Raw genomic sequence first — 26,260 nt, forward strand, 5'->3', positions numbered from 1 at the left:
TTTCATCACAGCTATTGGCACATTCACTAGAAGATGCGACGCTAGACAAAGCATTAAAGGCGTTTTGAAGTTTAATTTACGTTGAAGTCCAATGACTTGCATTATCCAGACTTAAATATAGATCATCCAACGCATAACGCTAACGAATTCTGCGCAAAATTTAACATGTCTTTAGTATTATTCATCGAACTGTATCACAATTCATCGAACATCATAGCCACTAATACTGCTACAGTTGGATCTGCATTCCACTTTGAAGACCGCCTCATTCCGTGCAAAAGCTGCCCTCGAATTTCTTAGGCTCAGTTTCGCAGTCTCCGGTAGAATTTGATACAGGAAAATACTAATCATTATCATTGGAAGTCCACATGCGAGTAAAATTGGGCCGTAGATATCGGGATTGGAATAGTCCCACCAATAGCTGATAGAAAGCATCATTACTTGAGCGGCGCATTCAACCGTCAATACTAACGCAATGGACAAGTTCTTCTTCGTAGTTGGGAATGCTTCCGAGAGATGCACATCTGGAACCTGTGTGACTCCGATGCAGGCTACCGCATCGTAGATCAGCAGTACTACAACCATAGCGGTTCTGTTAATCTTTTCGGTAATCAGATAGACTACTCCAACGGATGTCAGGATCGCACCGCTCAAAAACGTAGATATCGCTTGCTGCGGTTTCCGACCATATTTGTCTACTGTGAAGACGGCTATGATTCCTATTGTGCACCTAATTGCAATAATGACGATTGCCGAAAAGCAGTACATGTTCATGCAGAAGACTTGATCAATGATTGCAAGGCGAACGCGATTCACGGCAGCATTGAACGACAATGCAGCGCCAATCTTTCCGACACATGTCAACAACAATGGAAACCAGTTTCCGTCGGCTAGTACCTTACAGGATGTGTTGGAATCTTCTCGAAGCATGTCCTTGATCTCTGCAAAAGCGTTACGAACGTCAAACGACTCCATTGTTTCCGAACGCAACTTCATCAAGGTTCTAATAGCCTCGGCATCACGATTGTTACGTACTAAAAATATGGGCGATTCAATACTCATAAACTGCCCAATCGCGACGGCCATCAGAATGGATAGGACTCCGATAATTCCGAATATTCGTACCGGTTGAACGTAATAATTCGACAGAACAATTGGGCTGATGGTTCCGTGGCTGAGAATCCCGATGAACATGATGTAGTTGACTGCAGCTATGGTAACACCTCTGAGTTCCCGCGTCAATACTTCTCCACCATGAAGCAGTACGATCAAGTACGCCATCCCATGACTTATGCCTGCTAAGCCACGGGCAAACCCAACCAGTATGATGTTCTTCGGCAGAATAACCTGCAGAATGCAAGCGAGGCCCATAGCGACGAAGTAGAATCTCTGAAAACATGATACAATTTGGAGTTTATCTTATGAACGTGTGTTCACACATCACAAGGCCTTACCGATAAAGCAAGCTTTTCCATGCGATCGACAAGTGCTGCACCCAGGAATGATCCAACCACAGCTCCAATGTAGAACAGATTGACAACCAACAGAATCATGCCATCGGTCTGGTGTTTAGCCCATCCTTGAATCCGGAGGTGGATATTGAAGATACTGGATCCAACGTAGACTCCGCCCAGCATTAGCGTTACAATTGCTGTTGAATGAACGGTACACGTTGTTATTTAAAAGATCAAAAATAATTTGAATACTGTACCACCAAGTAGTGAGTTGGTCTGCATTTTATTTTTCCGAGTCATCCGACACCAGTCAGCATATCTGCCCATTATGGGTGTCCGATCCGTGTCAAAGTTCACTGCCGAATGCACAGAGAAAACCATTCCCCAGTGAAATGGGACTTCTGCCGCTTATCTGATGAACCGAGCAGATAAAGCTGGCGAAAGTAACTACAAAGTTTCACACCGTAATCAACAGCACACGATGGATTACGGAAGCGCAAATCAGTGTTTGATGAACTATCCGCCCGGTGCGGTGGATTATCTCGTTCAGATTTATGGCAAAAGGGTGACAACTTAAACTCGGTGCGGATTCCGTGATCGATAAAGGTGCTATTTCCGTATCAGGAATGTGTTTTCAATGTGGAATGCTCTGTTTTGGAAGCATAGCATCGAAACTGTGTCAAACATTGTGCTCATGATTCATGCATGACCAATAATTATCTGCTTAGGATACAACTCTGAGCACTAAGACTCATATGCTTATGTTGTGGTTTCTTCGCACTGTAGCATCTGTTTATTTTATTTATTTTATATTTTATTTCTTGAAGTCCTATAAATTGTATGAATTGGGTTCCTTACACAAACAAACTGCAGTAGCTGGCATATACGGGATATGAGCGACAGGCATCTAAAAATAAATTCCGGACAAAAATTTCAATAATTTTAAAATTGAAATAAAGATAATAGCTGCTACGCCCACGAAATATTTTAGTTTCAAATTCGATTGAAAAGTTTTACTTTTGTTATGGCTATTGAGGCAGGGATTTTTTTCTGGATTTTTTCAGACGATCTGTTCCAATGAGGTCGATGTCGTCCGCAAAGCCCAGAAGCACATGCGAGCGTGTGATGATAGTGCCGTCACACCACAGCTCGTAATCGCATCCTCGAGTACAATGTTGAATAGTTAATTCAAAAGTGCTTCATCCTGCTTCATTCCATATCAGGTCACAAATGAGATTGACACTTCATCTACCATATCAATACTTGATTTCAAGCCATCAAGCGTTGCACGTATCAGCCTAATCAGTTCCACCGGAAAACCATGTTCAGATAACATCCTGTTACAGCTCATTTCTTTCCACTGAATCGTACGCTGCTTTGAAATTAATGAACAGATGGCGAGTCTGCAAGTTGTAATCGGAATTCATGGAAGATCATCTGCAGGCTAAGCATCTGAACCGTCGTTGAACAGCCCTCACGAAAACCTACTTGGTATTCGCCGACGAAGGACTCCTAAAGCGTTCTCAGGCTGTTGAATGGAATCAGGGCCGTGAAATTTCAATGTCAATATAGCGTTTCGACTCGAATGTGAACAGATTTTTTACGCCGCGATGGTTGATCCCTCTGTAATGGAGTCTCTCTAGTCTGTGATCTGTCTTATAGATTGCACATATGAGGCGCTCCAACCAGCCGGTCGGCAGTTCTTGTTCCTCCCTTACCTACCAAGATACCTGGTTGGCTATAGCATCGATACACCTATGCCTGGCGTATTGTAGAGCTCAATAATCGTCGATCTTTGGCGATGTTCCTCCAGTTTCTCCGAACGTTTTAGGTCCCCAGTTCCGATTCCACCGCGTGCAGCCAGCGTGCTCGTGGCCTTCCACGAAGTCGTTGGCGTCTATCTAGTTCTCTGCTGAATATTGTTTTCGCTATTCTTTCTTCCGACATTCGCACTTACTACCCTGCCCACTGAAGTATGCCGTACTTTATACGATTCACAATATTTTCTTCTTTTTATACTTGGTATAGCTCATGATTCATGCGTCTGCGCCACACATCATTTTCTAGTTTCCCTTCGAGTATTGTAGGGAGGACTTTTCGCTTGAAAACCATGAAAGTTTCTAAGCCAAGTTACCATTTTTTCAGTCGTATATCGTGAGGCAAACACGATGATACATTTATGCTCAGAGAGTTCGAGAAAATTTCCAGCCCAAAAAGTTCCTACACCGGACCGGGAATCGAACCCAGCCGTTCTCAGCATGGTCTTGCTTTATAGTCGCGCATCTTACCACACGGCTAGGAAGAACCTCAATTTCTTCTTCTTCTTCTTGAATGGCTCTACATTCTAGCTGGATCTTGGTCTGCTTTTCTTCTAAGTATTCTATTAGCATTTCGTCAGTCATTAATTGAAAGCTTTTCTATGCCCGTCATTGCATGAGTATGTATATTGTGTGGCAAGTACAATAGATACGCTATGCCCAAGGAATCTTTCAAACCCGAAATAATGTATAATGTCGAAAAAGTAATTCAGCCGAAATAGTCGGGTCATACGGCCATAGGTCATTTACGGATCATAGGTCAGTTTACCTTACAGGTCATCTGGCCGAAAATGTTATTTGGCCGAGAAAGTCGTGTGGTCAAAAATGCCGCTTGACCGAAGTGGTAGATTGGTAGAAAGGGCCATTTGGCCAAACGGGTATACGTCCGAAAATGTCATTTGGCCAAACATTAGTGAATGTAAAAAGTGCGAAGTGAAAAGTGAGAGATGTGTCATGAGATGTGAGAAGTGCGAAATGGGAAGTGGGAAATAAAAAGTTAGGAGTAAGATGTAAGGTGTCTCAATTCTCATCCTTCATTTCTCACTTCTCATTTCTTTTTTCTCACTTTGAATTTCACAGTGAGACGCTTTTTATTTCGCCCTTCTCTCTTCTAACTTTTAGAGTGAGAAGTGGAGCATCAACCCGCCCGTTTGATCAAATGACATTTTTGGCCAAATGGTCCTTTCAGTCAAACAGCATTTTCGGCCAATTTACCTGTCGACCGAAGGACATTATTCATTCATTCATTTATTTAGTCTACATCTATACAGATAACACTGAATCAACAATTTGACGCCACAATACACGGTTCGAGGCCGCATCTCTCCATCCTCGAATACGCCCCACGCTCGCCAAGTCGTTCTGCACCTGGTCTGCCCATCTCGCTCGCTGCGCTCCACGTCGTCTCGTACCTGCCGGATCGGAAGCGAACACCATCTTTGCAGGGTTGCTGTCCGGCATTCTTGCAACATGCCCTGCCCATCGTACCCTTCCGGCTTTAGCTACCTTCTGGATACTGGGTTCGCCGTAGAGCTGGGCGAGCTCATGGTTCATTCTTCGCCGCCACACACCGTCTTCTTGTACACCGCCAAAGATGGTCCTAAGCACCCGTCTCTCGAATACTCCCAGTGCTTGCAAGTCCTCCTCGAGCATTGTCCATGTTTCATGTCCGTAGAGGACTACCGGTCTTATTAACGTCTTGTACATGACACATTTGGTGCGGTGGCGAATCTTTTTCGACCGCAGTTTCTTCTGGAGCCCGTAGTAGGCCCGACTTCCACAGATGATGCGCCTTCGTATTTCACGACTAACGTTGTTGTCAGCCGTTAGCAAGGATCCGAGGTAGACGAATTCCTCGACCACCTCGAAGGTATCCCCGTCTATCGTAACACTGCTTCCCAGGCGGACCCTGTCGCGCTCGGTTCCACCCACAAGCATGTACTTTGTCTTTGACGCATTCACCACCAGTCCAACTTTTGTTGCTTCACGTTTCAGGCGGGTGTACAGTTCTGCCACCTTTGCAAATGTTCGGCCGACAATGTCCATGTCATGTCCATGACACCTTCTAGCGCAATGTTGAACAACAGGCACGAAAGTCCATCACCTTGTCTAAGTCCCCGGCGCGATTCGAACGAACTGGAGTGAGTGTGTCGACCGAAGGACCTTTCAGCCAAATAACCTTTTTGGCCAATTGACCTATTCAGTATTCAACCAAACGTAATTTTCGGCCATATGGCCCGTTCGGCCAAATGGCATTTTTGATCAAATGACTTTAGGCCAAATGTTTTTTTTCGGTTAAATGGCATATACGGCCAAACTATTTTCGGCCTAATGGCCTTCGGCCAAAAGGCTTTCGGTCGGTCTTTCGGTCTTTCGGCCAAATGGCCCTTCCCCAAATACCGAGTGACAGTAATAAATTTTCTTCTGCATCATGATTGGCAAAGTTCTGCGGGTTCCAAAAGTTGCTGAGTAGAACATGTACAAAAGGTTAGCCTCTTGATCCAAAGAGGAAATGTTCGAAACAGTTGGGTAATCTTTTTCATTTTAACAGGATCACAATACTGTTTACGAAACCTCGATCAAGTCGTCGTTTAGTACGTGTGTGGCCTCCACTAGCAGGTATATGGCGTATTGTGCATTTTATAAATATTAGGCTACCTGTGACAGGTATCTTATTCAGGACTTAGTTTATTAGGTAGATCGTATGATCTGAACTTCAGGACGTTTTGGGGAATCAAACAGCGCTGTAATCGCTTGTAAAAGTAGTGAATAAAAACTTGTTGGAATCCTATACTCTTAGTGACCCACGATAGATTTGCTAGTGTTAGATAACAAGTTATTTAGCGTTGAATTGGGCCAATCTATCTATATTAGGGTGCCAATGGAATGTATGGGAAAAAATTGCCATCGAATTTCAAAAAACAACATTGCTCACAAGTGGCATTGCAACTATGAAGTGGCTTCGCAAAGTTAGTTGTTTCCTAGTCATCCATTACTTAATTAACCAAAGTATGCGTCTGGATTTGTTTTTCGCGACCCACCAATGATCAGCCCATGACCCACCCTGAGGTTTACGAACTACAGTTTGGGAGACTATGCACTAGGATGCTTAGCGATGCACGGATATAGCATTCAGGAATTGGTTAGTCGGGTAGATCGTATGTTTTGAGTTGTACCAGGTGTATAAAGGTCTGGATATTGTTAAGCTTATACAACACAGCGGACTACGGTGGGCTGGACACGTTGTTCGTATGTCGGAAAAGCGTCAAGCGAAGATAATATTCAATAGAGAACCCGGAAGAGGCCGTAGACTTTGTGGAAGGCCGCGTACTTTTTGCCATGGCTTTTTGCAGATGAAGAGGATTTGAGGGCGCTCAACGTTCAGGGCGACTGGAAGCGATTGGGCCGAGATTGAGTCTAGTGGAGAATGATACTCCATTCTGCGTAGGCTCAGAACTGTAGCCCAATAAGTAAGTAGTACATTGGAAAACAAAAATGAGAAATTTAATTCTTTAGTCATCCTCACCATGTTTGTCATGAAAATATTCATTTTATTCCAGTCTTCAAGGTGCAACATGTGTGAGATGTTCACGTAAGTTTTTGCACCCAATCAAACATTGCTTGCTATGTTCGAACTTGCACATAGCAATCTGAACACGAACCTGAACTCCGATACACCCAGGCGCAATGTACAATGTTCAAACATCGAGTTGAAACTTGGGTTCAAACATGTGCGCTTGCACACGAGAATGCTACGCTTGGGTAAATGAACGGGTTGCTAGGGAAACTATTGTTAATTCTTCACGTTTCAACAGCCTTGTTATTCATATCTCGAATAAGAGAATTTAACCAAACTTCAATGAAGGTATGATTGAAAAATTGAAACATGTTGTGTACATTTTTTGCACTTACACAACAAAGCGTTTATAAAGGTGAGGTCTTGATTCAGGCCTTTAATTCACGACGTCTTAGGTTCGAATCTGCTCTGAGCGGAGCTTTTTGTTCCATTTTCAGAGGTTCTGAAAGCAATTCTTCTTATAATTTTGGGATACTGCAACCACTAAGAAAACTGATTAGTGCATATTTCTGAAATTTTCGAATAAGATTTTTCTGACACGTTTATAAGGGGATAATTTATGCTACTTACTTTGTGGTGATACTTGCTGAAGCGAAGTTCTGGATTGCATAGAGATTTCTTTATTTCAGGAAGAGAGGGGTTTCGACCTTTTTGAAGAACTTTATGGTCAACGGGGCTTTAATTCCGGTTTTGTATTTTTTTAGATTGTAATAATTGAAGATTTTATCTTTTTTTGAGAACCATGTAGTTTAAGAACTTTTTTGTTCAAGGATTTGTGGGCTCATTTCTGATCTGGAGCTCCATCGTTTGAGAATTAAATAGAATATATATTATGAACCAATCCCCTACTATCTTTTTAAATTTCTATCAATTTCAATTTTTGATTAACAACCAAAAACCCTCCCCCACTAAAAGTGTTTCTTTGAACTTTTTGGAATCAACATCTATATTTTATTCACGATATGCATATCCCATCGTATCTAACAAAACAAAATGCATGCTTGCATATGTAACGGATATGAAATAATTAATGGTCTACATTTTAGACACACAAACAGAGACTTATGTATTTTACCTCGTTTAGAACATAAACGCAAGGATACTTTAAATAATCATTACATTGGAGGCTGCCGGTTGTCTTACCGGGCAAATGCACATAATATTCAGTTGTTATGAACATTAAGAATAATATCTGAAGATTTTATGCAAAACGTCGAATAAAAAAAGTTGTGATATTGAGATATCGTTAAGTATCTTATTCAGCTATTCCACCACCTAAAAGGTGCTATTTATAAAGCTGAAACCACTCATGTGCCATTTATAAAAAAAATCCAAAGAAAAGGATTCAAGCACTAGTGTCCTGAGTGAACGCCAAAGGACTTACCACTAGGCCATCAGCTCTACTGAAGAAGAGAAACCATTTGACCAACATGAACAGATGAACAGCCTACTGTGTGTAAACTACTGATGTTTAAACTTCCATGTTCAAACCCTTGTGTTTGAACTTGAGCGCACACTCGTGTTCAAACTGGGTGCGATTTTAGCTCGGTTTATGATGAACTCGGTTTGGATAACCGTAGGGTAACCGTACCCTTAGTGGAGGTAGCACCAATAGTGGAGGTAGTGGGGTTTTAACGAAATTGATCATATTTATACACTTTACGATGGTTTCAGTTGATGCGTCGTGCTTTAAATATCATGTTAAATGCAACTTATCCTAATATTTTGCTTGGAAAACTATTGAAAACAATAATTTTCCTTAATAAAATTTACTCCCTTGCACCTATAGTGGTGCAACTGTACCAATAGTGGCGAGTCTCATAAGAAACCAATGGATAGCACCACTATGGGAACCAAAATTAATTTTTACCTCCACTAAAGGAACAATGTACCCATAGTGGTGCAAGCAATATTTGGTAATTGTTGATGTTAAATGACATCTATCTCATTTTTGTTAGCAAATTTATTAGTTTTTCTATTGACTAAGATATAAAAGCTGTAAATTTCCCATAATTATCAATTTTTAAAAAATATTTTCTTTCGTGGATCTACTAATACCTCCACTATTGGTACCGTTACCCTATGCATGTTTGAGTGCGAACTTGCACACGGGAAAACTGCACTTGTTTAAACGCGGTTCATGTTTTCGTGAAGACTGTTTTATTCTTATTTTTCTGCAAGGCTTTTTCTCATTTTTCAAAGCAAATTTTTGACAGCTGCCGCAGCCAAATTTCTTTTTCTGCAGAAGCGTTTCTAATTTCTCTCATAATAAGTTTATAGTGGCTATCTAGAGAGGTCCACTTGGTTATTCCCAGTAAACACAAGATCGTATATCATAGCGAATAAGTGTACAAAGTGGAGGCCATATACATACATTTTGCATGCAGGCAAATGGAGGAATGCGCATATAGAGATGAGTGACGTTTAGCGCTCGCACACTAATGTGCAATTCGTCATGTGTAAAAACATGTTTGTTTTCCTTCTGCTCATAACCTCAAAAATGATCGGGTCATCACAATGATTTCAAAAGAGTCAAAAAAATATATGGAAATATACTCATTTTTACCCAATCTTTGCTGAGTTGCACCATCTAGGAGTGTTTGTTTTCCTTTTATCGTCACCCTTGGCTGGGTTTCTTACTATTATAGTGGTCATCGAAGGGTTGTCGTAAAATAGTGGGTTTCCTAGAGCGGAATCAAACCTTAAATATTACTTGAGCAGCTAACCGCTAGGTTTATAAAGCGAGTAAAGGTAATCATAGGCGTATTGTGGCTAGCGTAGAGTAGATGCAACCACACTACAGGGGATTTGACAGTTCTTCTTTTTCTTCTTCTTCTTTTGCTCTTTTTGCCTTTCTCGTATACTAAGTATACGTAAAGGCTATACGATCACTCCAAAACCAAACTTTTGATAGAAGGCTCAGAGACCCATAGTGTTATATACCAATCGACTCAGCTCGACGAACTGAGGTGATGTCTGTTTGTGTGTATGTATGTATGTGTGTGTGTATGTGTGTATGTGTACAAAATTTTGTAGACACACTTTTTGGAACTTAGCATTGGCCGAATTACTCACAACAAGTTCCATTGGACTGAGAATCCTGTCCCATTGTTTGCTATTGGAAATTGGCCAGATTGGACTATGGGATCGGAAGTTATGGCCAAAATTCTATTTTTAGAGTTTCCATTTCCCGGCCATTTTCGTTGTCCCGGATTCAGGATGAACTTGTTCGTAGATCCAGGAAATCCAGGAACCAGGATTTTTCGATGTTTCCTTTGAAAACTTATTTTTTGATTTAAAAACGATTTTATTCAATGTTCAGGGGTAAAGTTCATATTTTAGAAAGGCCTTGCCAAGAGCTGCGGCTCTTCCTAATCTTGAACAGACCGCTTCCTAATCTTGACGTTAATCGTTATTTTATCGTTATCTCCGATAAAGTTAATTGTGTAAAACGTAATCGCTTGCTGCGAAAAGATGAATCAACTCAATTATTATCGGCGCTCAAAATTTAACGATGATGAGGTTAACAAATTACGCGATTAAAGTTGGTATACAATTTTGACAGAAGCCGAGAATTGGAAAACGATTGATTGCAGCCTGTTGACCAGAGTTGATTTTGAAAAAAGGTGGAGCATCGGGGTCGGACCACTTGTACTTGCGCATGTGCTGGAAAGTTTGTTGTACGAACGTCGATTGGAAGGACATGAATTGGATCAATAATTGTTTTGGAGGCAAGAAGCTCAGAAAGACTGACTCAATGTTGGGTGGCGCGAGGAGATTAGTAAGGCGAATATCAGCTAGTGTACACAACCTCGCTGTAGACGGAAGATGGGTAGGAAGCAGGCGCCAAATGGATGTAGCTGATCTTGTACTGTAGATACCTGTCGTTTAATTAATAGAGAGCTGTAGCTGCTGGATAAAGTATCAGTCAGTAACCCTCTATTTAGTGGTATAGGGGAATCTAATATTTTTTGTGAAGGTGTTCTATTAACTATCTCCGATATTTTCATGTCTGTTCGTTTCATACTAATTTAATAATAAGATGACATCGATTGTGCATCACAAAGAACCATGGCTCCGTAGACTGAGCCAAGGTTCTGATATGAGTTTATCACCTAAGTTGGGTGACTGGGTAGACTGAGCCAAGGACTGATATGAGTTTATAACCTAAGTTGGGTTTCGCGTTCAAAACAAATAACTTTTGTAAGAAAAAAAATTACACTGTTTGCGAACCGGAACTGAAACAGTATTTTTTGTCCCGGGTATCCCGGGATTTTCGGGATGTCAAAAATAATATCCCGGGAATCGGGAAATCCCGAATTTTCCTAAATCCCGGGATTTTTTGTCCCGGGATGTCCCGGGATGGAAACTCTAACTATTTTCTTTGCGCAAAATACGCTAAAAAACACTCACTCATATTTTTTTGTATTTTTTTTTCACGAGAAAGGCACCAACACCGCTAGGTGGATTAATCAGGGGTTTTTACGTAGGATTACGTCCTTCGGGAAGATAGGGAGGTTATTTTGAAGATTTAAATTCAAGACCGTCACGAAAAGTGGTCAGGAAGTATTGACCGATCTTAGAAACTTTGGTATCACTCGATCGACGAACTCTTTGTGATTTTGCCCAACCATTAAGAACAATGGGTTAAAAGCAGTGCTGTGTACCATCACCATCAACACCTTTCAACACCCTGATATAGACACGCTTATTCTTCTGCATTCCACACTCTCCTCAACCATCATAGTGGAAAAGTTGTTTATTGTGACATGCATATTGAAATGATCGGATTTGCTTCTTCCATCATTCTCCAAAATATAAAAGAGTGGCACTATACCGGCTCTTTGACGCTCTTTGTGCAATGATGGTTAGCCATATAGAAAGAGTATCATTTTAAGTTTTCTGTGAATGTACAAAGAGTATCCTGACATTGCACAGCCCTGGTTAAAAGTGCTAATTTATTGAAAACTTGAATGTCGCCGGGCACTGTTGAAAACCGGTAAACCAACCAATCCCGTACGTGCATCACTAGTACAGACATCGAAATCGTGCAACTAACGGACTGGGCTATTAACCTCAGTTCAATCAATAATCATTTCACGGAGAGCGGACACGAGGGCCGCATAGTCCTACTATCGCAACGATGACGCCGGTGGCAGCAGTCCCAGCAGAAAGCGGACCTTCGAGACTCGAGAGGCCGACTCCAAAAGCAGCAACACTTGAGAGAAATTTCCACGCAATGTTCCGATCATCAATTGGTTGCTGTTAGTGGTCATTTTCCAGAACGGCTTAGCATAATCTGGGAGAGTGCGGATCTTATTCGAGAAATCGTTATTTTTGAGGTCCACCATTCTGGCCTGGATAATTTTTGTGATTCTATTGCAGCGTGCCTTAAGCTTAGGCAGTCCAGTTCGCTGAAACTGCCTGCGAGTGACATTCCGCAATCGAATCAAATCTTGGGTGAATGTATCGATGTTTAAGGAATTGCTTACCAGCCGAGCCGTCGGGACATGCTGCTCTCTGGCCACCAAGATTGCCTTTTTAATAGCGCACAGCTGGCGGTCGATACTTTCCGGCGTCTCCGGACGCACCTCATAATCGATGATGTTGTCTACGCATTGCTGGAACCGCTGCCAGTTCACTCGATGATAGTTCCTTCTGGAGAGTTGGTGTCGGTTGATCGAAGAGCTGATTTCGGCCACCACCGGATATTGATCGGAGCTCAGTTCCTGATAGATGACCGACTGCGAAATTTGGTTGTCCATGTTCGTGATGAACAGATCGAGCTTCGTACATTCGACATGCACATTCGGATCTGCTCAAACGGGTGGGTGAGTCCGGATTCAGAATGGTGTAATGGCCTTCTTCTAGATCGCTACTCTAGATCATGCCGTTCCGATTGCTCATTGAGTTTCCCCAGGCTTGATGTCTTTGCATTCAGATCGCCGGCGATGATGTACTGCATTAGGCGCCGCGTTAGTTTGACGATGCCTCTGCGGAGGGCGACCGATGTCCCATCGATCTACTTGCCTTGCGTTGGGCAGTATGCCACGATGAGGGTGATGGCGCCGACGGAACTAGTAACTTCTACCCTTGTAGCAGACGACAATTTATGTTGCTTCTCAATGCGATGGCCGCACCTCCTCCCCTGGAGTTTGGCTTATCGAGTCTCACCACACGAAGTCCGGAATATATACGCTCACCTGGGGCTTGAGGTGTGTTTCCGTGATGAACGCCACGTCGATCTCCCTCTCGTCGAGGAAACCAACCAGCTTAATAGTTTTGCTTTAAAGTGAGCAAGCGTTCCAATTGACCACACCCACCCTAGCAGACATTTTCGATAACAAACATGCCAAGGGTGAAGATCTGGTCGAAGCGTGTTTTGCACCCGCGTAGTCGCGATGCCAGTTGTGTGAAAATCACATCAACACAACTAATTATCGATTAACCTAGAGTCCTACAAGAAGAGTAACGTCATGTGCCACGTTTGACAGGTCTCCTGCTCGTTTGGAACGTGGAACTGACAGACGATTCTGTTCCAATTCTGACACTTGACGACACTGTTATTATAGTCACTGTAGATTAACCCTGCTTGCAGGGCAAGATTACTTTTGATAGATTTACGTTTTAATGATTTTGGGAGATGCACCAGCCTTTTTAAAGACTGGGCATTTTTTAAATCTTTGAACTGGCACTTTCAAGTTTAGGGCAAATGTTGCATTTTGGACTCCTAGAGGAAGTGCTGCCCAATATCCGCTTATATCTTTCAAATGAGACGTGTGATACAACATAATTTCATAGATGAAAGTCTTATTTATGAAAAGGAAGTTTGAAATGGGCATCGGATGTTTATAAATCGCTGAGATTTTTAACTATCTGAAATGAAAATATTCTTCGTTTTGGAAAGTGCAACATATTTTGGACGCCCAAATGTAGACATTTTGGACAAGGGGGGTGTTCAAAAATGAATTTTCAATTTGCACAGGCCATTTGAGCTAAAGCAAAGTCTTATCTTTCGATTCACATGCATCAATGAGAAGATTGCAGCTACATGGCACGACGCCATGTTTCTGTAGCCAACATCTCAGTGTAAAATTCATGATGGTATGTGTTTTGTTTACAAACATCACATTTGATTCTCATTAGGATACAGAACTGTCAGTGGGATACGGTCGCGCAATTGGCTGCAAAACAAACCTTTTGTGTGAGATAGGGATGCCACCGGGCTGGAAGATTGCAGCGATTTAAATTTGCAATTTCAACATGAACTGATTGTGTTCGTTCTGAGTTATTCAATGATGAATGCTTTGAAGCGTAACGCATTGTAACGCTTGCCTTCTTGAAAAAAAAATTGATTTCATTAACATTTCATCCAAATATCATTATTTTCGAACAGGAAACTAGTCAAACATTTGATTTAAAACGGAAATATTATCCTTAGACTTCACCGACATCGTTCTTCATGCAAACTTTATTCGCCAATAATGCGATGACAAACGACACAAGACAAACGTCAAATAGATTGCACCTTACCAGAACATGTTAAATTGTGGCGGGTATCGAAATTAATTTATTGTTTTTTTTTTTGGTGATAATTTCGGCTGATTTTAATGATAATTATATTGTGGCAACTATTACCGCACGTAAAATGCTGGATAAATGACGAAAACAGAGCAATATAAATTAAGTTATTGAAATTTACGATCGAAAATCATTTTGCGATACATAATTAAATACCCGCGCGAAATATACGGTACAATATGGTACAAAATATTAAGGTTATGCGATAACACACTTTTTCCTAACGAAACGAAACGAAATGAAATTTAAAAAGTCTATGTTGCTTCGGATCGAAACGAAACGAAATATGGATTTACTTTCGATACTTCGAAACGAAACGAAATCAAGGTTCATTTGATTCGAAATTTTTCGAAACGAAACGAAATTTCAATTTTTTTCCGCGGAATTTTGATTAAATTGGTTTTACATTATGTACGAAATTCAGATTTCACTTTTTCGAAGTCAAATAACTTTTTTACGACCAATAGAGTTATAATAACATAAGAGGCAGTCTGTGATAAATCACCGCATTCTTGCCGCATATACCATTGGCTATAAGGCAATAACCCAGCATTTATGCCGCTTTCATATCAGAAAGTATAAAAAATATAGAAATTGTGGGATTTTTCATATACGGATCAAATTTCGTTTAAAACCTTTGTTCACTTAAGAATAATGTAATTATGCTGAAGCATATTTCATATTGTCTTGTCAGCGTGGTTTTATAGTACTGAGCTAATTCAAAATTAGAAAATTAATGCTTAAATTTATTTTTTTATTTAGTGGGATACTCAATTATGTATCCACATCTGCCAGGCGCATACACATATAGAGAATTGATATTTGAAAAGGGGGTAACAGCCAAAACTTATTCCTTCTTATTATTCGTCTACATATATATATAGCATACATTTGCTCACTAGTAGAATCCTGTGCACCTTTTTAAAATGCACAAAGATATGTACTTCAGAATGAATTTCACAGACCCATAGTCTTATATACAATCAGCTCGACGAACTGAGCTATTGTCTGTGTGGCCTTGACATATGAGAACAGCTGATATGGTCAGTATGAGCTAAAAGCAATCATAAGTAAAGAACTTTCAGCAATTTTAATAATCTTTCAACCCGTTCTGGATTTTTTTTTTTGCAAATTCCATGCTAAGATCTAGAAATGCCCACAAATCTTCAATGTTCCTTACATATTCTGGAAATAGTCAAAGAAGAGCTTAGCTTGATTAACTGTACATCGTAATTGTTAATCATGATTGTCCGAGAAACAGCAAATATGCACAGCTCGTCAATTAAATAATATTCTTGGGATAGAAAAAAGTTATTCTTATTTTATATTTGACTCGGAGTTTCCAAATCATGACCAATAACGATGCTGGCCACGTCCTTACAGTCAATTTAGCATTAGAAGAGGAAAATTAGTTCAACACTCATTGCTATAAAACAGCGGTTCTCAACCTTTTTCTCGAGAGGTACCCTTCGAACTTTTGCATTAATTGAGGTACCCCCTATGATTTTTTTGCTGTAAATGAAAATAATCGTAGCTCTTAAAGTATATCAAAAATGGACCTAAAATCTAACGGAATATATGGCTCTCCATAAACTTTTCTGAAATTTTTATTTTTTTAAACTTCCCAATTGAAATTAAGTTCTTACATCAAGGGACTGACTGTAGGAAATCTTTTGACTATTGAAGGCTTCCGAGCATATTGAAAATAGGCTTTCGAGCCTCTTGAAAAGTGGCTTTCGAGCCTCTTGAAAGGTGGCTTCCGAGCAGGCTTCCGAGCCTCTTGAAAGGAGGCTTCCGAGCCTCTTGAAAGGAGGCTTCCGAGCCTCTTGAAAGGAGGCTTCCGAGCCTCTTGAAAGGAGGCTTCCGAGCCTCTTGAAAGGAGGCTTCTGAGCTTCTTGAAAGGAGGCTTCCGAGCCTCTTGAAAGGAGGCTTTGAGCCTCTTGAAAGGAGGCTTCCAGGCCTCTTGAAGGAGGCTTCCAGGCCTCTTGAAAGGAGGCTTCCAGGCCTCTTGAAGGAGGCTTGAGGCCTCTTGAAGGAGGCTTCCAGGCCTCTTGAAGGAGGCTTCGAGGCCTCTTGAAAGGAGGCTTCCAGGCCTCTTGAAAGGAGGCTCTGAGGCCTCTTGAAGGAGGCTCTGAGCCTCTTGGAAGGAGGCTTCCAGGCCTCTTGAAGGAGGCTTGAGGCCTCTTGAAAGGAGGCTTCCAGGCCTCTTGAAAGGAAGCTTCTGAGGCCTCTTGAAGGAGGCTTCCAGGCCTCTTGAAAGGAGGCTTCCAGGCCTCTTGAAAGGAGGCCTGAGCCTCTTGAAAGGAGGCTTCTGAGCCTCTTGAAGGAGGCTTCCGGGCCTCTTGAAAGGAGGCTGAGGCCTCTTGAAAGGAGGCTTCCAGGCCTCTTGAAAGGAGGCTTGAGGCCTCTTGAAAGGAGGCTGAGCCTCTTGAAGGAGGCTTCCAGGCCTCTTGAAAGGAGGCTCTGAGGCCTCTTGAAAGGAGGCCTGAGCCTCTTGAAAGGAGGCTTGAGCCTCTTGAAAGGAGGCTGAGCCTCTTGAAAGGAGGCTTCCAGGCCTCTTGAAGGAGGCTGAGCCTCTTGAAAGGAGGCTCTGAGCCTCTTGAAGGGAGGCTTCCAGGCCTCTTGAAAGGAGGCTTCTGAGCCTCTTGAAAGGAGGCTTCTGAGCCTCTTGAAAGGAGGCCTGAGCCTCTTGAAAGGAGGCTTCCAGGCCTCTTGAAAGGAGGCTTCTGAGCCTCTTGAAAGGAGGCTTCTGAGCTCTTGAAAGGAGGCCTGAGCCTCTTGAAAGGAGGCTTCTGAGCCTCTTGAAAGGAGGCTTCCTGAGCCTCTTGAAAGGAGGCCTGAGCCTCTTGAAAGGAGGCTGGGCCTCTTGAAGGAGGCCTGAGCCTCTTGAAGGAGGCTGGAGCCTCTTGAAAGGAGGCTCTGAGCCTCTTGAAAGGAGGCTTCTGAGCCTCTTGAAAGGAGGCTCTGAGCCTCTTGAAGGAGGCTTCCAGGCCTCTTGAAAGGAGGCTTCCAGGCCTCTTGAAAGGAGGCTCTGAGCCTCTTGAAAGGAGGCCTGAGCCTCTTGAAGGAGGCTTCTGAGCCTCTTGAAAGAAGGCCTGAGCCTCTTGAAAGGAGGCTTGAGAGCCTCTTGAAGGAGGCTTCTGAGCCTCTTGAAAGGAGGCCTGAGCTTCTTGAAAGGAGGCTTCCGAGCCTCATGAAAGGAGGCTTCCGAGTCTCTTGAAAGGAGCCTTCCAGGCCTCTTGAGCAGGGCTTCCGAGGCCTCTTGAAAGGAGGCTTGAGGCCTCTTGAAAAGAGGCTTCCGAGCCCTCTTGAAAGGAGGCTTCCGGAAGCCTCTTTTTTTGCTGTAAATGAAAATAATCGTAGCTCTTAAAGTATACCAAAAATGGACCTAAAATCTAACAGAATATATGGCTGTCTCCGAGCCTCTTGAAAGGAGGCTTCCGAGCCTCTTGAAAGGAGGCTTCCGAGCCTCTTGAAAAGAGGCTTCCGAGCCTCTTGAAAGGAGGCTTCCGGAAGCTTCTTTTTTTGCTGTAAATGAAAATAATCGTAGCTCTTAAAGTATACCAAAAATGGACCTAAAATCTAACAGAATATATGGCTGTCCATAAACTTTTCTGAAATTTTTAATTTTTTTAAACTTCTCAATTGAAATTAAGTTCTTACATCAAGGAACTGACTGTAGGAAATCTTTTGTCTATTGAAGGCTTCCGAGCATATTGAAAATTGGCTTTCGAGCCTCTTGAAAAGTGGCTTTCGAACCTCTTGAAAGGTGGCTTCCGAGAAGGTTTCCGAGCCTCTTGAAAGGAGGCTTCCGAGCCTCTTGAAAGGAGGCTTCCGAGCCTCTTGAAAGGAGGCTTCCGAGCCTCTTGAAAGGAGGCTTCCGAGCCTCTTGAAATGAGGCTTCCGAGCCTCTTGAAAGGAGGCTTCCGAGCCTCTTGAAAGGAGGCTTCCGAGCCTCTTGCAAGGAGGCTTCCGAGCCTCTTGACAGGAGGCTTCCGAGCCTCTTGAAATGAGGCTTCCGAGCCTCTTGAAAGAAGGCTTCTGAGGCTTTCGAGACTACTGTTCCAAGCATCTTGAAAGAAGAACTCCGACCCTCTTCAAGTCAGGGCTTCGAGCCTCTTGAAAGAGGCCTTCCTACCCTTTTGAAAAGAGCCTTCCGAGCCTTTTAAAAGAAGGAGAAAAGAAAAAAACGAAAGAAAAGAAGAAAGCTTAAAAAAAGATTTCCGGGCCTCTAGAAAGCAGGCTTCCAACCTTCATGAGAGTGGGCTTCCGCGCCTTTTAAAATGAATCTGTCGAGCCTGTTTAAAAATCCCTTCCGAGCCCCTTGAAAAGATCCGAGGCTTTTAAAAGAAGCAGAAATAAAAGGAAATTTCTAGAAAAAAAGCTTGGCTTCCGGGCCTTTTAAAAGAAAGTTTTTGAACTTCTTATAATTATATTTCCGGGTCACTTGAAAGGTGGCTTCCGAGCTGCTTGGAAGGAGGCCTCCGAGAAGCGCAGAAGGATGCTTCCAATTCTATTGCAACGAAGCAACTGAGCTTTTCGGGAAAAAGTCTTCATGTCTTTCAAATGAAGGCTTTCGAATCTGCAGACTCTAGATTTTAGTTACGAATCATATTCTTAACATATTATTCAACATTCTGTTTTGACCCGGTAGATTGCATAGAAGATTTTTTAAATTTGTTCATTCGAGGTTTTGACCTTTTGATCTTTTGTCCCACATCTCTTCATCCATTGTACTGGTTGTGGAGGACACGATTCAAAAGGCCATGATTTACTGATCGCCATGCATAGGATAAAGGATGTATTTTGGACCACCAGTTCGACTGCTCATATTTTGGACAACTGAGTACAAAGACCGAGGAATGCTCTACATCTCCGTGAGCGCTACGGGAAAGGAATCGTTGGTTAGTAGAGAAGGAAATTCATGTGAAGCTATTGGGTAAGCGACTGAATATTTATTGTAAACTTAAGTTATTTTGAAAACAAGAAGACGAAAGCTGTGTTTCAAATCAATCCAACACAATTCAATGTGTTTCGTTTTATAAGCTTCTACAATACGATCGATTCCGCACTAAATAATTCTGTGCTCTTCGATGTAGACATTAGTTTTATCACTTCGCGTTCTCCCCCACTAGCTGGCGTGATTAGCATCTACAGGATCGATTGTACACTGGTTAAACAAATGCCTGCTACGCGAGGTAGATTTTTTTCACCTTGCGTTCTCCCGGACTAGCTGCCGTCCCATGACCACGATCGATTCCGCATTAATATTGCACAAATAGTAAAAATATCACAAAATATAAATTTGAAACTTGGAAACACTGAAGACGTTTTACAGAAGAAAACTAAATATTTGTCGACTAAGAATGGGGTTATGTAGTAAGCGTTAATAGAATAAATTGTATAACCTAAAGTTTTGAAAACAACTTAACGATTTTGTTCAGCGGCGCAGCCAAAATTTTTGATAATATAAAGAATAGTTTAAGTTTAAATTTGTTTCGAAATTCCGCGGAATTCCGTTAAATTTCGTTAGAAGCTAGTTTTTTCTAGCGAAATTTTTGTAATTTTACGAAACGAAACGAAATCAAGAAATGCGATTTCGCCATGCTAAAATTCCGCGAAATTCCGCGGAATTTCGTTTCGAACCACCTGAAACGAAATTTTTCGAAATACCGCATATGCTTACAAAATATGGTACAAATATGGTACAAAATATGGCAATATGGTACAAAACGGAGCTTTAAACTTCAAGAACAGCACTAGCGCCACACCAACAAACGGTGGCTTCAAGAACTAGTGCTTATTTCACGGGGTTGGCATGTTGGAGTATAAAAGTAAGCATGCTGCGACCGTAGAGCATCGTCTCGGTCCAGCTTGTGCGAAGATAGCAGTGACGTCACATGTTTACATTCTAACTGAGTGTTTACATACGTGATGAGCCTGCCTTGTTTTTTGTATGCCGTGGGGGCTAGTATTCCTTACTATAAATGCTAATTAGCTTTAAAGGATCGAAGTGTGCTACGGTAGTCGATGGACGTAAAAATGTCATCGCCCTGAAAAATTTTCTTTGCCTCCCATATTTAAAAGTATTTATGAAAGTAAAGCTTGTCGAAGATTAGTTTATGGAGTGAAAGCTATATTGGAGTATTCCGTTCTGGAAAGTTTAAAAGGAGTATCCCCAAGCCCAACACTAGCAACGTAGCAACGAAAGATGATTCTTGGGCCTTTAGATAGACAAAATTTGGAAAATTGTGATGAAGGGGAAAAGGCACAAGAGGCTACGGGCGGAGAAGGTTTCGAGTTATTAAATATCTTCCGGCGGCTTGCAGGATTGCCGGAACTTGAGCAGATTTACAACATGTTTATCAAAAGCGAAATATCATCCATCACAATTGGCGCATCACGGATGGGAGCATTGTTCTGAGTACTGCAAGGGTAAGGGTATTCCGGATGTATTGGTAAGTTGCAGAGATTGATCCCTGATCGAATGCCTTAAGAGGTTGTCCCGCAAAATAGGTAATTGGATTTTTTATTTGTAAGACGTTCGGTATAGCAATAAGTGCACAGCCTACGGGTTGTTGCTGCGGATACATCATGAGAAAAATATCATGGTTTCAAATTGCAGTATACCCTCGCTAATCTGACAATCTTAGGCCCGGACTATCGAGATTTTTCTCGTTAATCTGACTGTCAAATTGAAAATTGACAGCATATTGTGTTCGAATGGGTGTTGATACTTTTAATCCGGAAAATTCTGAATGAGCGAGATCCGAACTAACAAATCGTCGGATTAGCGGGGGGATACTGTATCTGTTAGAGAAGATGCGGTGCGATGTAAAAATCCCACATGGAAGAATCAATTAAAACATTTTAAAAAATTGGCAATTTCTAGCAACAATGAGCATTACGTTGCGCGATAGTGTATAATGTGAGTAACAGTTTGAGCAGTTAATAAAATACTACCCGTCGAGCCTCCTACCCGTTTCATTTTCCTTGTTAATATTATTTTTAATCAAATGCATATTCATTTTAGCCGGCATGCTTATGTTATTCCGTCTTCTTACCTCATCTTTTCAGAATTCAAGAATTCGAATTCAATTGAAACAAAACCTATTTACTGATTTTATCAAAGCTATTCTTCGACGGACAATTCGTTTTCCCATCTCTGACAACAGGTTATTATCAAACGAATTGGTGTTGAAGAATCGATCTCGCCCATCCAGGGCAAACGGTTTGAAATTTGGAGAGAATTCAATTGTATTTATTATTAACGTATATTAAATCTATCCAACTATATAATTAAAATAAAATATCAGGGCACCCGATTGAAGCGATTTGGATAGGAAGAGTGGAATCGCCAACTTCCTATTATTAACATTCCGTGGATAAAGGGCGGGCTCTTCTTCCCATCTATTGGGTCAATCTGGGAAACGAGGGCTTAATTGTATGAACTTCCTTCTGGAAGGAGATTCTCTACTCCCCGTGGATTTTGCATAAGTGTCTTTGCTTATGGAACCACCCCACCCATTTTTGGCCCTTCATACAGGAGTTAGATGACATGCATTCAATAATATAAATAGGATCAAATCGTTTATCAGATATGGCCAGTGCTATCGGCAGGCGCCTTGCTACAATAGATGGTAGTATCAGCATCATCATCATCATCATCATCATCATCATCATCATCATCATCACTATTCCTTTCTATAAATGCTGTTTCAAAATGAATTTTCTTCAAAATGCAAACCACAACCGCCTATTGACTGCCGTTCATTCGCAACGATGGTATCAGTAACGAACCTATCAGCGTAAAGAAACATTTTCAATATTTTAAAATTGAATATTTCATTCTCTACGTAATTCTACGTCTAATTGGCGGTCGTGTATCGGATACACACTTCTACTTTTTATATTCTTCTTCGTCTTCTTCTTATATGAAAATGAAAATGCTCGTATCCGCGTAGCTTGAAAATGTCTGAATGGATTATCTTCATTCCTTCAGCAATCCTATGCGTTATGATCTCCGACTGGTTTAAATGATTTTCTGCCCTGTTGAAATCACGAGTAAAACTGAGAATATCGTGAAAAAATGATATTTAGCTTCGTATGGGAATTTTGCATGGGCAGCTAAAAACGCGTATGCTCGCGTCGCGTTACAAAGCGTGTTTACTTTTGCTCCACCTCTTGCTGTGCCCAGAAAATTCTAACTATGGTCGAAGCGCATTGAAAAAAACTCCAAACATAAATATGCAGTATTGTTTTAAACAGTTCAAATGAATCTGTTTCGGTGGATTATGGCCGCAAATTTTCCGAACAAATTCAATTGACAGATGCTTGAACTTGTTCAAGGTATCCAAGATTTATTTAGAAATATTAGCATCCTTTTACTTTATCCTTATATGCGAATGAACCGGACGTCGAGTCCTCGCCCCGAATAGCTACATATGGATTTGTATGTGCACATTACCGATCGATCGTCGTATGTTATTCAAATGTAATCTAATCCTAACATAAAAATTCGTTTTCATGAATGAACATGTTTCAGCGGATCGTGCAAACGACGACGCTCGCCCAAGGCCCAAGTCGCGTTGTATACATAATTAATAATTCAATTTGTTTTCGAACCGCAAGCAGTCCCATTCGAGCAGAAGATCCTCATCCGTATCGTTCCGATGTTATGCATGAAATGTAAATATATACGGAATATCTACGGAATGGTTCTGAACTTTGAGTGGAGAAGAAGATCGCGCCCGTAAACAAGAAGCGGGTACTCAGCCGACGTTCGTCATCCGTTGAATACTAATCGGTGACGACGGCTGGACGCGAGGGTGCGCTGCGTTGATTCTCAATGTGGCTGGCACTCCATCATCAGCAATTCATTCACATATTGTGCTCCGCGTCGATTAAAAGTTTATACGGAGTACCTATCCGATCGGCGTTCCGAGAAGTGCTCTCGGATCGTAACCAACATACTAATGTTGAGTTTGTTATGCTCAAAGCTAGATGGATTTTCATTGGAGCAGTGCTCGAGAGCAGTTCGTGCGAGGCCCTCTGATGATCCTTGAGCCTTCTTCATAGGGCTAAAACAAGCTAAAAGCGTACATTGAACAACATTAAGAAGCAACCTCAGATTTTTTGTTGTTAACGATCGCGTTCATGCCATGTATTTAGATCTACATCCTTATAACGCCCATGACTTAGAGTTAATCGTCCATGTGGTGCTACATGACTTGTAGCATGGAGGAATCGTTGTCGGCATTGAATTTAGTATTCTTTTTTGAATTTTAACTTTTTCAAACTTATTTGTTTGTTCAGCAGACGTGAAATTCAACCATCCAAGTTCGCCATGATTGTGAAGAAGGTCGTTCGGATTTTTTTATCTGTCATGGCCAACCAGGAATGGCTAGAATTCCTCTCGAACAACAAACAAATAATTGCATTCTCGTTCCGTGAGTGCCGGCGAGGGTCAATATTTATTTAGGTGTTAGCCTTACGTCTTTCCGTACACGTATTTAGTATGCCGTCGAGAACCATGCCCATCCATAAATTCATATCGATCCCGATGACGACGAAAGGTAAAGGGATGAGCAGAAAAGAAAGGTTCGCTTCATTCCGCTTCCCGTCTGTATAGCGGCGAGTATTAACATGCGTATGTGCTATCAAAATAGTAAACACTGCCGTGCCGATACAGTCATGGCTGATTTACATTCGAATGGACGAAGAAGCTTCTCGGCAGAGGGAAACGATTGGCAGCGGAAAAAAGGTTCTATAGTAAAATAGAAATTGAAAATAGAAAAATGACCGTGGTAAGCATTTTTTTCGCTTAATTTACTTACCAATTTGTCTTATTTGTCTATTTTGACCAAATTGATTGATTTAAATTTTTTAGTTAATTCTGATATATGTATTTCGTTCCTTATTTCGATGTTTCCGATGGTTCCTTCAATATCGTCTCATGGAGGTTGACTGTAACACGTACTTCTTCAACCTCTATTTCATTGCAAAACTTGAATTCCTAAATTACGGTGCTTATTTGGTTTCTGACGAATTCTTAAGCGGTCTTCGCGATTCCAAATCAATCACAAATTGGTCCGCGAAGTTAGGCATAAGGATGTTTGGCATAAGTATGATAGGCATAATGGACGTTAGGCATAATTCTGCCTTCTTTATGTCATAAGCTGTTCTTTGGGTCCTTTTATGCCTAACGTCCATTATGCCTAACGTACTTTATGCCTAACGGGGTATACCCTCACAAATTTTATTTAAATCACAATCACAAATTTTATTTATTTATTCAAATTTTAGGAAGCCTTTTCTTGTGGAATGACCATTGTTCCAAATGCAATAGAAGGAATACTGGGATTGCCTTTCGGAAGATGTTGCCACTAGTTGATCGGCTTCTTAGCCTATTTTGCGAGTTACCAATCTTCATGGTTTTGCAAATCTAGTACGCTCATGGACATATGAAATGCTTTTGATAGAATTTTCCCTATCCGTTTTTTATTTGCCTGATCTATTTTTTAACTTATTTAAGCTCAACTTTCCCAAAGAACCCATATTTTTTAAGCTTCTATTTTTTAATATAAAACTAACAGATAAAAAAGTGCTTTATTTTAATTTAGGCCTAAGACTTTCCTAACACCTTCCAAATAAACGAAAGATAAAAAAGGCCTTATATTATCGGGTCTGTTAGATGTTAGAAGTTTTTTTTTGGGAATGCTGACATTAAATAAGTCAAAGTATCGTCTGAAATCTATTACCTTCTGTTTATGGAACGTTTATATTTCAGTTGAAATCGATTCATCGCAAAGTAGAAGTTCTAAGTAGAAGTGCCAAGAGCACTTTTCTTAAATAAACACATGGCAGACCGAAGGACCGGACCGGCGGCGGCAGCAATACGACGAGGACGACGACAACGACGCGACGATGGATAACAGAAAGCCAGGTAGTAATTTAGCTTGTCGTCTTCGATGTCGATGTTTGCACAATTGGTCCGTCAAATACCGGGAAGTTGCCGCATGTTGATATAAAGTAGGGCTTTATTCAGGCTTATCTCACCATTTCCATTTGTTTTGCTAGTCAAATCCCAATATTTACTTTTGTGTTCATTTTCTTTTCAGTTTTCAAAACTCTAAAAATAAATATATAAAAATATTCTAACTTTTATTTCCCTTTTGATACCGATGGTCCACAAGATGATCGTTGAAACATAACAAATTTGACAAAGTATGTATATGAAACGTTTTACAGATCATCACATTTTTTTTATTGTAAGGTAAAGTACACAGAATTCAGTTTTCTCGATTTTTTCAGGTCTTATTTTCGATCGCGTAGCTTTAATCTACTACCACAATCTATGCAACATGTTCCAAAAAAATCTAAATAATTCAAAGAAAAATTACATGGTAAATATTTGTAAATATTGTGTAAAACCGAAAAAATGTAAATCGTGTAAGAAGAGTGTCCTTTGTTGGGGTAAAACCTATGCAAATACAGTTGAAGTTTTTATTTTGATTATGAAAATTTGTAAAATTCAGCATTCAAGTTTTTGCCTTACTCCTCAGATTTATCGAATCTTCCAGTTGGAAATTTTTGCAAAGATGTTCAAATGCAACACAAGAAGTAAGATTTGTTTACCATATTGACATTGATGAATATCCAACTAAATGAGTCACATGAATCGAAATGTAAGAGTCAAAGTAAACAACATTTTTGGTAGTAGGTACAGTACACGTTATTTGTGAAACATGTTCGTATGAATAAAGCCTGATTGAATGTAAATCTGTACGCCCCTTACTCGTCGCCAGTGCGCCACCAACCGAAACCGGAAT

The 26,260-nt window shown here is 41.0% G+C and overlaps 1 protein-coding gene across 1 annotated transcript; it reads right to left on the bottom strand.

Moving 5' to 3' along the window:
• Positions 1 to 1,805, bottom strand: LOC134223556 (D-xylose-proton symporter-like). The gene is made up of 3 exons (XM_062702730.1): positions 1,712 to 1,805; positions 1,455 to 1,651; positions 1 to 1,389 (listed from the first exon to the last, which is right to left on the bottom strand). Exons 1-3 carry the CDS (start codon positions 1,779 to 1,781, stop codon positions 202 to 204), a joined length of 1,455 nt encoding a protein of 484 aa, XP_062558714.1. The 5' UTR covers positions 1,782 to 1,805; the 3' UTR covers positions 1 to 201.
• Positions 1,806 to 26,260: the final 24,455 nt, after the last annotated feature.

Source organism: Armigeres subalbatus, chromosome 3 (assembly GCF_024139115.2).
Source record: "Armigeres subalbatus isolate Guangzhou_Male chromosome 3, GZ_Asu_2, whole genome shotgun sequence".
Taxonomy (NCBI): domain Eukaryota; kingdom Metazoa; phylum Arthropoda; class Insecta; order Diptera; family Culicidae; genus Armigeres; species Armigeres subalbatus.